Source organism: Phaenicophaeus curvirostris, chromosome 2 (genome assembly GCF_032191515.1).
Source record: "Phaenicophaeus curvirostris isolate KB17595 chromosome 2, BPBGC_Pcur_1.0, whole genome shotgun sequence".
Classification (NCBI taxonomy): Eukaryota; Metazoa; Chordata; class Aves; order Cuculiformes; family Cuculidae; genus Phaenicophaeus; species Phaenicophaeus curvirostris.
In genome coordinates, this window is record NC_091393.1 from 84661704 (window position 1) to 84677324 (window position 15621).

The 15621-nt window shown below is 38.3% G+C and overlaps 1 protein-coding gene across 6 annotated transcripts in view; it reads right to left on the reverse strand.

The window, feature by feature from the left end:
* Positions 1–15621, reverse strand: part of ENAH (ENAH actin regulator) — a 97346-nt gene that overhangs the window by 43526 nt on the left and 38199 nt on the right. For all 6 annotated transcript variants that reach the window (XM_069852723.1, XM_069852725.1, XM_069852726.1 and 3 more), the window contains exons 2-3: positions 4324–4489; positions 2692–2869 (exon numbers count right to left, since the gene is read on the reverse strand). In XM_069852723.1, the coding sequence (XP_069708824.1) occupies positions 2692–2869; positions 4324–4489 (344 nt within the window). The remainder of the gene's footprint in view (positions 1–2691; positions 2870–4323; positions 4490–15621) is intronic.

Here is a 15621-nt window from a genome sequence, read left to right on the forward strand (position 1 = left end):
AAAAAGCTTTTGCTCTCAAGCACTTTTATTCTGCATTCTGAACTCATTAGAATGACAAAAAGCCCAGCACTGTGTGTGCTCAGTGGTGCAGGCACCCAGTATCCTCTTTGCTTCTAAAGATCCACTAGAGGGAGATCCTAAATTAAACAATCTCCAGTTATGACAGCACCAGAACAGGTGATGATGCCAACTGCAAGCAAAGATCAATGACATTCTTCAGGTATACTGAAGACGAGGACACTGTAAGATTTTTTTTTAAGACCATAGGTAACAGCTACTTTGCAAACTGAAATGTTATCCACAAAATAATCTTTAATATTCCTCAGAAGTAACTTAAATTTCTGCAAACCCTTGCATAAAGCTTGTCATCTATAGCTACCTGAATTTCTGAACAGTATGCCCAGCTAACATTAAATCTGCTTTCCTTTTATGCATAAAGTGCAACTTAAAATAACTAAATTAATAAAAGAAATGAGAAAACACAGCGGAAAATAAAGACACTGCAAAAAACAAACCTTAGTTGTAAGCAATTCTAGAGTAAAAGGGACGTTATCTATGAAGATTTCCTTTATTTTACTTAACTTGGAGATTCTATACGCTTTTTTTATATATGCTAGGAAAAATAATAAATTTGCATGAATTATTAGAGATGAATTGTCCTCTTCAGGTACAGATGTTTGAAGCAATATCATCAGAATACCAACACATTTCCTAAAATGAAGAGCCAATATTAGAGCCTCAGTGCTAGCCACCTGTCTCAGCAAAGATTCAGCTATGTCAGAGATGCTAGGAAAAATAAAAACAAACAAAAAACCCACCAAAACTATTAACACCAAGGATTCATTTCTAGCTGCACTTCTAGGAAATTATACCAACCATAAAGAGAAGAAATATATTAAACTTTGAGCAATGAGTCTAATTAGTGTATTTCTAAACTGCAAGCTACTTAGCATCTTATTTCCATTACTGAAGCAGGTAGGTTCAGAAAGGTACTTGATCTTTTTCCACTTCTGAATTTATTCTGACCTATATCAGGATAAGTGATATGTAGGTTATATGCTGACAAGCCTCCCAGCTTGTAAAACTTAGGAACATTTGTGGACAGCATATTAACACAGATACATTACAAACATTTTTCTTTAAACACTGTCTGGAAATGGCAAGAGGCTTACAAAGCAGTTCTATACATGTAATTATGAATATTTTTTTTTACAAGCAGCAGTGCAAAACTACTCATCTTTAGACAACTGCTGAAGCAACACTGGTAACGCTAAGCTTTGGTTTTATTTCCTCTTGTTGAAAGCTAGAGCATCTACCTGCCAGTGAAACAGGTAAGAGATACCCAATCTGAGACAGTCACAGTTCTTGTTGGCTGACAGAAGTCATAGAAGAACATTAGTTTCCTCTCATGCTGATGGTGTCCACCATCTGTTTGTGATACAGCTAGTGAATGCATTTAGTCTTGTACCTACCACTACCAAGTCAAATCACAGGAGAGGGAAATAAAGTGACTATCCTACAATTCAGAAAACTTAAAGGTTTCAACCAGTATCAAACACAACTATGCAGCTTAATTCATGTCCTTATCAGACCTATATCTCAAAGCTATTAACAAAACAGACAGACTACAGCACTTAGCCAGCAACCAGAACGTGACATTATAGTCAAACTCAACTTTCATTTAATGGATCACACAAAAATCCACCTGAAAACAAACAACCTCCCAAACATCAGGGAGCAATTAGTGTTAACCTGAATGAGGCAAACTCAACCTGAAAGAGGCAAACTCAGTCTTGAAGTAACTATCAGAATGATAAAGTCATCCTTTCTTGCTGTCATTGAGACAGCCCTAGTAAGGTTACCTACAGCCTGACTTTCTACAAGAGAAAGAATTGGCACAGAGGTGCTACCTCTTGTTACACGAGCAAACTTTAAAGTTTTATGAGGACAAAAGAATTCTATTTGATTACAAGCACACAAAAGTCGCAAAAGTCTTTTATTCTCTGCGCGTGTCCTAGGGTTACACTGATCAGTTTGCTGCAGAGCCTATCTAGAACATACTGCAGACACCACCTGAAGAGTGAAAGCCACTACATTTTCCACCAATGGTTTAAACCCTGTATGTCAACCTGCTCTCCATCTAAAAGAAAAGGAATTGTCAGATCCATTGTCTAAATTATATGTGCTAATCTTAACGTTACCCTTGGATACAAGGTCTCCAAGTTAGAAACTTCTGTATGGTAACAACATTACCTTACTGCCAAAGAGGATGGCCTGAACCCCAAGGTCCAGAGGAAAAATAACATTCATGGTGAAGGAAAAATACCAATACATGTTAAGGATACTGGATGTCTCTAGAAATACTGAGAAGTATCCAGTTTAAAAAGAGGTACACTTGGTGGTTTGGTTTTGTTTTGTTTCCTTAAAAAAAGCAAAGACAGCAAGTTTCTATATGTAATAGATAGACTTTTGTGCTATTTACTTTTTAGGAATTACATGGATGGCAGTCCAGTTGAGTCACTATTAAGAAGCAGCAATTCGGCAGACAAAACACCCGAACAATTAAAATGGCTAGAGGCTGAATCATGACTGGAGACAAGATTTACTGCCTTTTGTGCATAAACATTTGATTTTTTTTCCATCTCTGTATTTGAACAATCTTTAAAAAAAAAAAAGTTAAGAGACTCTTACCAGCTTCCTGTGAATTTAATACTTCTAAGGCATGCATCATGGCACTTGCGAAGACATTGGCATCTTCTTTGCTGCCAAAATTCAGACCATACACCTGTCGAGCATCCCGCCACTGGTGGAAGGTCTGTGTGGCCTGATTGTACTTCAGCCCTTTTGGAATGGCACAATTTATTACCACCTATAATTATAAAAAAATATTCATTGTATTTAAAATTGCCATTTCATCATGAGTTTTAGCTTCAGGTAGACTTTATTTTCTAACCAGGTGGGTTAATTCCAGTCCCACAATCCACAAGATCACAATGTTGAAGCACACAGTCATTTCAACTATAATTCCAATGCTGCATGAAATCGGAGATGAGAATACACAAGGCGACTAATGAGATATTTTGAATGAACTTCTGTAGCTTAAGTGTCCTCATTTCAAATGATACACCGATGTCTTATAACACCAATGTAGTAATACCAACAGTTCTGACTTCTAGTAGAATACTCAACATGAATATGCATAAGGATTTCAGAAACTCCGTTTTCCATTAACGCACAGAGTACTTGTTAGAAATATGTTTGCTAACCAAGTTACTACCTTCTCACTGTGGCTGCTGTGCCCCTTCAGCTTGCCGTGCATTCAGTAGCAGTTTACTTGTACTTTTACTGTGTATCACTAGGTATCACTTTGCAAGACCATTCTGCCTCACACAAAAGATGAGAAATCCTAGCTAGTAGGACAACCATTTATTACAAGTCATCCACTAAGAGGATCTCATTGCATTTGGATAACTATATCCTCCCCCCTTTTTCCATTGAATAATGGGTAAAAAAAATCCAGGACTGTTCTTGGATGAATGCACAGAGATCATTTATTATTACAGTAAGTATTTAATGACAAATGCCATAAGACATTATCAGTCTGATTCAGGTGTGTGATAAATGACCAAGAACAGACCAAAAGAACAAGATGAAATGCTGGGAAATAAACAAACAGATGTAGAAGCTTTCCTCAAACATAAGTTAGATCCTTAACTTCACCCCAAGTATTACAAGACAGAGCGTATTTCAAGACAGAGCGTATTTCAAGACAGAGTGCAAGGTTTTCCACTTAAACAAGATCTACTAACATCTCTGGCAAGGATATTAAGATGTAATGCTTGTTGCTCCCTTCTCAGCCTATCAAAGTGGCAGATGATCAGCATTATCACATGTCAGAAGGGCTTGTTTTTTTTAATGAACTGACCTGGGGAAATGCAAAATCATGCACCCAACTACAAAAAGCTACAACAGAACTGTTGGTACCTATGTAGGCTACATCTAAGAGCAGAAAGTAGAGAAGAACAAAAGCTCTTGGACTGACACTTTGCCTTAAGGAGAATCAGATGACTTCTGCATATACCACTAGCCTTTATATCTGTCTGTATGAAGAAACGGTAAAGAGCACACAAAGACACAAGCCTTAGATGCACATAAAGTGCTTATGGGGGGAAAGCCACAATAGAGTGTTGCTACATCAGTTTAAAATAAATGTATCATCTATAGTTCCCATTATTTTACTGAATTTTACCTATTTCTTACTGTTAAAAACAATCAGAAAAACAACTTAAGCTTCTCATTCTAAGTTTTCAGATATTCACTTACCTGATGATCTTGAATCTTCCTGCCCACTACTCTGAATGTGTTGTTGCCTGTGTGATGATATATATGAACTCTGCTGAATCCAGCTGATCCACCAGCTGGTACCCATTTCTTATTGGCATCATCGTAGACCATTACAGCAGCTCGTGCTTGGCAGATGCTCTGTTCACTGTTAAAACACAAATATTTTGGAATAGATCATAAAATTACTTAAGGCAAATCATCCTATCATCATCCTTTCAGTAACTTTTTTTAAAACTCAAAACGTTAAAGAAATACTTCTTGTAACTTGCTGAAACATTCATCTTTCTAAGTATAAGACCACTAGCACTTTGACCTTTGCTTACAGGTGTTTGTGCTGAAAAGTTGTTGTCAAGACAAACAGGCCTAAGTACTAACGAACAAGAGAATTACTTCCACTTCTTTTGCACTTTTTCCCCTTGCAGGTTTTTTTAGTCCCCCACTTTTTCCCCACCACCAACCAGAAAGTTTAATTGCACCCTGTAAACATATGCGAAGTTTTCTGCAAAGACTAGGGAACAAGGAATCTAGAGTCATACTAGCTTCATATAGTTTACATTTTCCTGTTGAAACTACTAGTAGTAGGAACAAGACTGGAAGGCCCCTGCTCTTTTTAACATATACAGAAGAAAACACACACACAGGATGAAGTTTGGCACAAGAAAAAAAATCACCTTTTCATAACTGAAATGCTCTTTAGATTTGACATATTTTTTAACAGTTGACACCCAGATGTGACATCCTCTCTCTGAAAAAAGGTTCTATTGTTTACTGAAAAGCACAATTTCATTAGTAGCTACTCCAGATTGTGGCAGTCATCATCTGGTAGCTAAGGTACAGCCTAGAGCTAAAAGGGGAGCATGTCATGCATGTTCCAATACCATTAAATGTTCAATAATGTTCTAGTATGCTGGTATTAAACATAAGAAAGGAAAACATACCATAACCAGACTATTTATTGGGAGAGGGTGATACTATGCAAGTCATCTTTATGGGAAATGTCCAAATGCAGACAGGAAATAAAAATAGAAAGGAATGATTTCTTATCAGTAAGTCGAACTCTCTGAACATACCACTCCAGCACATCCAACGTTATAGAAAGCACATGAAGCCTAGCTTGTAAGGAATGTGGCCTGCCATTTGGAAAGCTGAAAAGGCTGAAGAGACATGCATTTTTCATAAATTACAGAAGGAAAGCAGTGAAATATTTGTTCATATTTTATGAAAGAGGAAGAGGATTAGCTCCCCTTACTCTTTCTTGGGTTTTCTGTGAGTTTCTATAGGTGGGTTGGGTTGGGCGGGGAGGGGGGAGTGTCATGCTTGTTGTTTGGGTATTTTGCTTTGTTTGGTTTCCTTTTTAAAAAACAAAGTTCATGCTGAATTTCCCAATATCTTATTTCCATCTCCCCGCACAAGAAAACTCAGCAGTACATCTAACTATTTTGTTAGCTTTAAATACTAACTTCTTTGAGGAAACTGAGTACCAACTTCTATCACACTTCCCATGGTACTCCAACAACAGGAAAAGCATTCCACACTGGGATGTTTTTCAAGGCTAGAGAAGAGAGAATACCGAGCTCTTATGCACACGAGAGATTCAATATCAGATGAGGAAATACATTCTTAATTTTAATAAGGCACATCTTCTAGTCTCATCACCAATTTCACAACTATATCAGAATGGGACAACCACCTTAAATTAGACCATTTTTCTAGTTAGAAATTAGTTCAATACAGGGACAGCAAAATTATAATATACACATATAAAGCACTTCTTTTGTACGCATAGTTCATCTTATATTTACAATTCCAACTGAGAAGACCACAGCTGATCCAAGAAGAAAGATCTGATACAAAGAAAATAATACTAGTTACAAGTTTCAGCTGTTTCGTAGTCCCACTAACAACATGCCACAGGGAAAGTAAGACAGCTCCCTCATGTGAGAAGAGGACAAGGCAAGAACCTTATTTTTAGAGTATTTGGCACACAACTATCTTAAAAGTTCAAACCTAGAAAGATTCTGTACTCTTCACAAAGTACAGAAAAAACAGTAGTGGTTTTTCTAAAATGTGTAACAGTACTACAGAAAGCCTCTGCAAAATTTCTGAACCTGAAAAAATTTTTGCTACATTTTAATTTCTATCAGCTACTGGCATGATAAGCCATAGGGGTCAGGCCCTAGACAACGATTTGGAAACAAAGCCATGTGGTTTGCAAAGTCCTTGACAAAAAACTTATTTCAATCATGCCTCAGACAAAAAAAAATCATTTAGAATCTATTAAAAATTGAGACTATGATTGTAATTTAATAGGTTCCAATTACATCAAAGGTAGAACCAGAGTGTGACTGAGTAATAGTACAGTGATCCAAAGACTTAATTAACAAGTTCAGACATTCCCATTCAGAGCATTCTCACTCCTTGCCCTGCCATGGTCCTTCCATAGGCCTAGGTTTATAAAAAAGCCCTGGGTTTGCATAATTTTATTTAACATAAGAATAAACACCTTCTCATTTTAGAACTATTTGGTATTCAAGTGGCACAATTCCTAAGTACAAAGAAGATGACCTTGAGTAGAATTGCTAGCATTTCTTTAACAACTATTAAACTATTTTTAGTTCCACTTCTCAGGCTATGCCTTATAACTAGAAATATTATACAAGTCTAGATCTCAAATATTTCATGCTCCATTTAGAAGAAAAGAATGTTCTTAATAGCAGGGGATTATTCTAAACCATATAAAGATACAAGACGATTCACATATTTTAAAAGATGATAAATAAAAAAAATTTCCAGTTGACCTATACAATCATTACACAATAAATAAGCCTTCTGCTTTCATTTCACATGAATCTTGTAACTAAAATTTTAATGCTCCAGGTCTGTAATTTTCATACCAAGGTGCTAATTTGAAGGTGACATACTCCCCTCCTGCCAGCAGTACCCACCACCCATCACTTTGTTTATCAGACTGTAGCATTAAAATGGAAAAATGAAGTTATTGCTATCAGAAACAAATTAAACCACCACAGTCTGCTAGCCTTTTCACAGGTTCAATAACTGCACATTACTAGATGTAGGTGAGATGAATTCAATTGCTCTCTCTTAGTAAAATATCTGCTCTCTAAAGTGATTACTTTTTGCTTTGAAGAAAAGCAAGGAGGCAGGAGCTTTGAAAAAGAAGAATTTTTAGGTCTTCTCTTCAATCACCATTTGAGAGTTCAATAGCTAAATATAGCATATTACAGCGATTAGACACTGAAAGTATCATATTTTTCACTTTTAAAAATAAAGTGCATACCTGAACCCCACCAAACTCAATAGGCTACACCAAATCAAAAATCCATGCTATTAGCTCATGATTCTACCTTTGACAGGTCTAATGAAAAACAAGGTTTAGTTTTCTTTCCATGATCCACTTTTTCCTAGGAAAATACTGAGTGTAACATACAGACTGTTACTAAAACTTGAGCCATTGCCCTTTGTATTACTATCCTATTTATGAATTTAAATTTCAGTTCAAAGGAGCTGGACCCAAGTGAATTGGAACAGTGGCGTTTATCATATTTCTTGTTCTTCAAGCTTATTACGCTTCCCTGCTGTCCTTCTAACAGGAGACAGATCTTCAATGATATCAGTATTTATTCATTAAGTCTTCACAGTCCACGGAGTTCTCTGCAATACACCCTTCTCTTAGATCGCAGGAACTGAACACTCTAGTAGATCACAACCCCATTCTTTTATGCCCAGATTACTTCAGCAGTACTGGGAAACAACTCACGTACAGTCATGTTGTAAGAGAAAAGGATGACGGTCTTTATCAATTCGTCCGGTCATTAGGCCTTCAAAAGCATCCTGTCAGGTTTAGTTGCCCAACTACAAATTTTCTTTTGATGTACTGGTGCAATGGTTCCAGAAATCATTACACTTGAATTAGCCTGCATCTTCCCAACATAAGAGCTCGTTAGGGATGCAGCAGAATGAGTGAAGGGACCCATCTCCAGCTAATAATGCTACTGCCAAAACACACAGCTGCCCAAAGAACTAATTGCTAACTTAGTGCAGTGGGCTGGGGAACTAAAGAAACAATCTAAATATTGACTAAGAAATGCTAAGAAATCGTCTGTTCTCAAGTAAACTTACTAAACTTAGTGTATGAAATTATATGCAAAAAGGGGAAAAGTCATGAAAGGGAACATTCATGCACAACAGTGCTTACCAAAACTTAGGAAACAAAGTATACAAGCTCTCTTCCCAAAATGTAAGGCTTGACAAATAGCTAGATAAATATATGTTAGGAGGAGTTCTTCTCTAGACAAAGATGTAAGGCTCTGATTATTAAAGCCAACCATTATACTGGAGAAGTCCACCTACAGCAATACCATATAAAGCCAGAGACAGGGTGGTTGTTTTTTATTTGGGGGGAAGAGTAGGGGGAGGTCTGGCACTCAAAAGGCTCACACAAAAAACCACAGTAGTAATGAATCATAAGATTATTCTTATGGGAGAATATACTTTCCTCCTCCAGTGATGAGATCATACAGAAAGCTCAAAAATCATGGCAAACCAAACCCTAACAGACAACAATCTCGCCTAAATGGAACGTGCTCATTCTTTCACATCCTTAGTTCTTAAGCTAAATGCACAGTGACACCAACGCACAGTCTGCTGACCTAAGCCTTATATATTTTTTTTTAAATCTCACCAAAAAGTGGATGCTTGGCTTTCCTCTCTCAAGAACTAAAAACGATAAACAGACTTAATCATCAGACTCATATGCAAAACAGCATGATTGCAGCCACGCAAAAGATCATTTAAATACACGAACAAGAGCACAGAAAATCTGCAACTGCTCTGATTCCCAAACTTCAGTGGTTTTGTCAGTGATGTAACAATGAGGTTTTTCGAAAATCACATCCCACTACATCTTCTGGTAACTGAGGGGTTTGGGATTTTTCTCAGTTCTCAATTTACAGAGCCATAACAACATGTTCTTAAAATGTGCAGTCTTTGTGAGGCAGAAAGGAATGGGAAGAGGCACTGGTTCACCAAATGCCTGCTTAGGCTTTTTAAACCACATGGCACAAAGCTATAAAGAAACTCCAAACATTTCCAATACTAAAAGCTTAAAACGCACAATTTTAAAGACCAGCTGAATGCTTGTCCAGGCATCAACTTTTACATCTTGGTGGTGGTGAAGGTTCTTAAGAATGTTTTCCATGCTTATTCGTGACCCCAGACTGGTACATCACAGTGAAAATGAGTGTTCTCTGCTCCACTATAACAACAACCCCAACAAAACCAACCACCAACAAAATAACTTGCAATGTACCATGTACTTAACCACTACTTTCTACTAAACAGGTCCTACGGACAGCTGGGGTTGAGCTCTTTATCAGGGAGTGCAGTGATAGCACAAGGGGTAACGGTTTTAAGCTGAAACAGAGGAGATTTAGATGAGATTAGGAAGAAATGTTTTCCTGTGAGGGTGGTGAGGCACTGGAACACGTTGCCCAGAGAAGTCTGGATGCCCCACTCCTGGAGGTGTTCAAGGCCAGGCTGGATGAGGCTTTGAGCAGCCTGGTCTGGTGGGAGGTGTCCCTATTCATGGCAGGGGGTTGGAATTGGATGATCTTTAAGATCCCTTCCAACCCAAATAATTCTATGATTAACTTAAACAGATACTTCCTATTTGCCACGTATTCTAAGTAGCTCATTTAGTTTAACTCAATAGTAAACCTACTTGTTAGCACCTTAAAGATAATGTAAAAATATTTCCAATGCCCTCAGATATGCTCCTCACATTATTGTCCGCCAAGAACCCAAACGCACTCACCTACACAGATTAATATTTATTTATGGGAATGGAGTAACATTCCCATGGGGAGTTTTAAACTTATACTCTACTGCTTTAATTCTACTTTTTGGTTTAGTTGGAGATTTAGACAAAAGCAAATCCCAGAGGAAGCTGAGTTTAACAAGCACAGTCTCCTCCTGCCAACTAGATCAGCATCCATGCCACAAACAGGCCATCATGAAAAAATAGAATAAATTTGCACTCAGTAAGGTTTAATTTTTTCTGCAACTCATCCTAATTTGAAAGGCAAGAACCTCAACTTTTTCTGCATTACTAAAACGTAACTGAATATGCTGCTGCAGGAGAAAGAATTATGCCATGTTATACTACTCCCGCGCAGCTTCAAAATGTGGCTTGCCCAATACAAACATGTCAACTTGCACAGAATTTGGTTGCTGTTCAGGTTTTAGAATAAGATTAAATTGAGATCATCTTATTTATTTGACCAGTTTTCATGCAGATTCTTCTTCTGACACTACAACCCCTCCTAAGGACAAGAGTGGCTGTCGATTTCCTATAGCAGATCAGACTCAAACAAGAGCGGCTGTTAAAAGAAATGTGGAGAGAGTAGTTCCAGATTGCTTCACTAACAGCTCTCCTGCTAATGAGTAAGTACTTGCCTCTGCCTAGAAAACTTTTGATTGATAACACATTCATTCATCTCCCCACTTTTTCTTCTCCTGAATTACTCAGAATACAGATTAGCTGCAACACCAGAAACCAGAGGGAAATGCTGCATGGGAAAGTCCCAAGTACAAATAAAGCAACTACTGCTGAGGGAGCAGGGGAAACTGATTCTAAACACTGGGGTTAATAGCTGGCAAAGGTGGTTTGCTTTCAGCATAGAATTCTGCAACACTCAGTTCCCAAGTTTTAGTTGGTACACAGTCTATTAACACTAAACTTTCTTTGCTGAAAGAGCACCTTCCACCAAAAGGAAACGTTAATTTACTACAAGCCTTCATTATTTAGTTAGGAGATAAGAAGCAGCCTGCAAGCAACAAATGCAATATTTTCCCATTTTTTTCTAGAATTTCCTAGATTTTGCATCCTATAAAATCAGAGTTGGTTTGGGGTTTTGGGGGGTTTTTTTGGTTCAGAAATCAGAACTACACAGTGGCTATTTCATTGCAATGCGCTTGCACTGAGGGAGACACACATACCACATGTTTCTAGCCATTATTTATTTTACCAGCATAAGATGTCCTTCATTGACATTCCACAGAACCATGAAATAAGATAATTTGGTTCATGCTTCTTCCATGCATTCATCCGTGTTCTTGTTTTCTTTTATCCTCTTACACAGGGTGTTCTCTTAGATACAGCATTTTTGGTAATTTATCCAGATATTTTTTCATGAAAATACTGCATTGTTACAATCAAATCCATTTTTCCACTGATTCTTCAAAACATATTTCTCAAGGGCATTTACAAGTTTACTTATGCTAAAAGGTTATGCAAAATCTATGCAGTAATTTAAATAGATTACATTTCCTCAATGAATATTTGATACAGTGGCACTGCAAGCCAAAGATTTTGCCACAGCAAAGTTAATACTGCCTGGATAGCTATTTTACTCAACAGCGACACAGGAGCAGAAGATTCCTACTATGACATTTTATCCATCTCAAGAAAGATTTCTATCAAAAACCAGTTTCTTGATTCATCCACCTTTAGACATAGCTAATGGAAAACCAGCTTTACAGAGCAATTTAGAATGAACCAATTTGTGAGCACTGGGGGACCCCAGTAATTGAACAGAGTTAACAGCCATAAAATCAACACCTTTACTGAATAGGAACAATCATGACACATTTAAAAGTTCAAATCTTTTAACTTAAAGGTTGTGAAGACCAAGGTGAAAAGACAGCCAGATACTTTCTTCATACAAATAGTCTGGCTTTTATGGCTTGTTGTTTTCCTTACAATTCCATGAATCTGAGCCCAGTCATACCGTGGAAAGCCTTTTTAAGTGGGCATGAAAATCACCATCTTCAGCAACTAGACTGACAGTTGATGATTTCCTGTGAAAAAACACTTAACATACATTTCCTATCTTCTATACATATTTTAACAAGAAGTGACCTTATTATGTTATTTTTAAGCTTTCGACACATGGTAAAAATCACAGCTTTCAAAGTCCATATTCCCCAGGCAATCTGAGTTCCCAAACACACACTGCAACAGAATCCATCCTTACATTTCCATCACAGCAGATCATGTAACTCATTTTACTTTCAGATAAGAATGCCCAACTCCTCCTGGAACAGCAAGGGAGTAGCATTTTTACATTACCTATTTAATATAATGGTTGCCCCTGATGTAGAGCTGTGTAAACAGTATGTGGCTGATCTTCAACTAAGACATTATAGCCCCAGCGTTAACATATGAATATGCAGTTCATAGTTCATTGCAAGAAAGATTCTCGTATGAAGAATCTTTCTAAAACTTAATTTCAAACAAAAGAAAATTAAAGTAAAAGCCATGTTTGTTAACTGAGCATTTGTTTTTGAACACCAACTTCACATTTACATGAATTAATCAAGGAAAATGTGGGTCTACTGCAGAAACAGGACAGGTTATCTATCACCAATGGACTCGGGAAAGACTATGTGTTTACCTTGGTCTCTGCTGGTGAGATTTGTTCTTAGACTTCCCAGGTCTGCAGAAGTACTGCAGTATTTCCTGCGGTAGAAGATTAAATTAGGGGCCCCAGTTAGATCAAGTGGATGCAGGGTCTACTGAATTGAATGGCATGCACCCAACAAGGGTGGAGGTAGCTCAGTGGTAATGTCGTGAGGCCACTCTAAAATCTTTACAAGGTAATCAAGACAAGTTTCTGACAGAGGGAAAAGGCAAGTGTCCTGACAATCTTCCAGTGGTCCAAGATCCAACGTTCAGGGAGAGAGATGCTCAAAGGGTAGCAGTGAGCAGTTTGACGACTAACTGGTAAACTGTTACTAGTGAATTTTGCAGGAGTTCTAATACTGTTTAATGTCCTTGTAAAGTGTTAGGAAAATAGGATGGAATGCAACTTCAGAAGATCTGCAGATAGTTTTCCCTAAACTGAGACAAACTGATATGCTGCAGAGTAGAGCTACTGTTCAGAGGAATCTCAGCAGGCTGGAGAAACTGGCTGACACAAACCTTGAGAAATTTGAAGATAAGAGCAAAAACTTGCGCTTGGGACAAAATAATCACCTCTCTGTACAAGGCAAATATTCCACTCTATTCAGATCATATCTGGCATATTGTGCCAAGTTTTGGGCTCCCAGAAGAAGGAAGACTTTGACATACTCGAGCCAAAGAAAACTATGAGAAGGGCTAAAGAAAAAGATGCATGAGGAGAGGCTGAGACAGCTGGTTTTGTTCCATTTTAAGCTAAGGCAAAGATGTAACTGCAATGCACAACTACTCAATATGTCATTACACAGAATACAGAGTCAGAATCTTCTTAAAAGCACAAAACAGAATGATGAGAGTTAATTGTCAAAAGTTATGTGAAAAAAAGTTAAAAAAAAGTTGCATCAAGAGAGCAGTTAAACACTGGAACAGGTTTCCCAGAGGATCTGTGTTGACTCCATCCTTGGAGACTTCAAAATTCAGGTGGACAAGGTCCCAAGTAACCCAATCTAACTTAGACGATAGCTCCTTCCAAGCAGGTGACAAGAGCAGATGAGGTCCAAGAACTCCTACCTTGACTAAGTCACTCTATGGCTCTAGAAGAAATAAAATTCCTTTGAGAAGGTCCTACTCAATTGCAGATATATCCTAAAGTACCTTAAGACAATTACTGCCTTAGCCCCTCATTTTATTGGTCTGTTCATCCCAAAAATAGTATCATACATTTCACACAAAGTTTCAACCAGCCTATCCTTATGCAGCCTTTAATTAAAGATCTTAAACACTAATAGTTCTAATGCTCAATGTTTAAAAGAGGTTTAAATAAACTATGTATTTTTATCACAGATGTGTACTACAAAATAAATGCCTCAATATAAAAATAGCAATTTACTACACTATTTTAGATTATCATGATTAGCAAAGTAACTCATTGAATTTGACTGTGAAAGAGAAACAAAACACTACAGTTCTCAACAAGCAAGAGCAAAACAAAAACCATTGAACTCAATTATTCGGTAAATAAAGATCCAAGAAAAACAAGACCACTCACTATCATCTTTTCTAGATCAAACAAACCACGTTTTCAGTCTTTAACAATCTGTACGTCTTCATAAAATTCTCATAATTCTTTATAGTAGAAAGAGAATCAAAATTCTCTGTGAAACAATTAGAGGTATAGGGAAATGAAACAGAAATGTGAGCATGTTACTTCAACAGAGACTGCGCAGTGTGAAATGGAAGGTTACCATAGAATCACTAGGTTGGAAAAGACCTCTTGGATCATCAAGTCCAACCATTCCTATCAACCACTGAATCACAGAATCACCAGGTTGGAAAAGACCCATCAGATCATCAAGTCCAATCATTCCTATCAAATACTAAACCACACCCCTCAGCACCTCATCCACCCATCCCTTATACACCTCCAGGGAAGGTGACTCAATCACCTCCCTGGGCAGCCTCTGCCAGTGCCCAATGCCCTTTCTGTGAAAAATTTTTTCCTAATGTCCAGCCTAAACCTTCCCTGGTGGAGCTTGAGTCCATTCCCTCTCTGCCACTTGAGAAAAGAGGCCAGCACCCTCCTGTCTACAACTTCCTTTCAGGTAGTTGTAGAGAGCAATGAGGTCTCCCCTCAGCCTCCTCCAGGCTAAACAACCCCAGCTCTCTCAGCCGTTCCTCATAAGGCCTCTTCTCCAGCCCCTTCACCAGCTTCGTCGCTCTTCTCTAGACTCACTCCAGAGCCTCAACATCCTTCTTATGGTGAGGGGCCCAGAACTGAACACAGTATTCAAGGAGAGGACTCACCAGTGCCGAGTACAGAGGGAGAACAACCTCTCTGGACCTGCTGGTCACACCATTTCTGATACAAGCCAAGATGTCATTGGCCTTCTTGGCCACCTGGGCACACTGCTGGCTCATATTCAGTCGGCTGTCAACCAACACCCCCAGGTCCTTCTCCTCCAGGCAGCTTTCCAGCCAGACTTCTCCTAGTCTGTAGCACTACATAGGGTTGTTGTGCCCCAAGTGCAGGACCCAGCATTTGGCCTTGTTAAACCTCATGCCATTGGACTCAGCCCAGCGGTCCAGCCTGTTCAGATCCCTTTGCAGAGCCTTCCTACCCTCCAGCAGATCCACACTTCCACCCAGCTTAGTGTCATCTGCAAATTTGCTAAGGGTGCACTCGATGCCTTCATCCAGGTCACTGATAAAGACATTGAACAGGGCTGGACCCAGCACTGACCCCTGGGGAACACCATTTGTAACTGGCCTCCAGCTGGAGTTAACACCATCTAGCACTA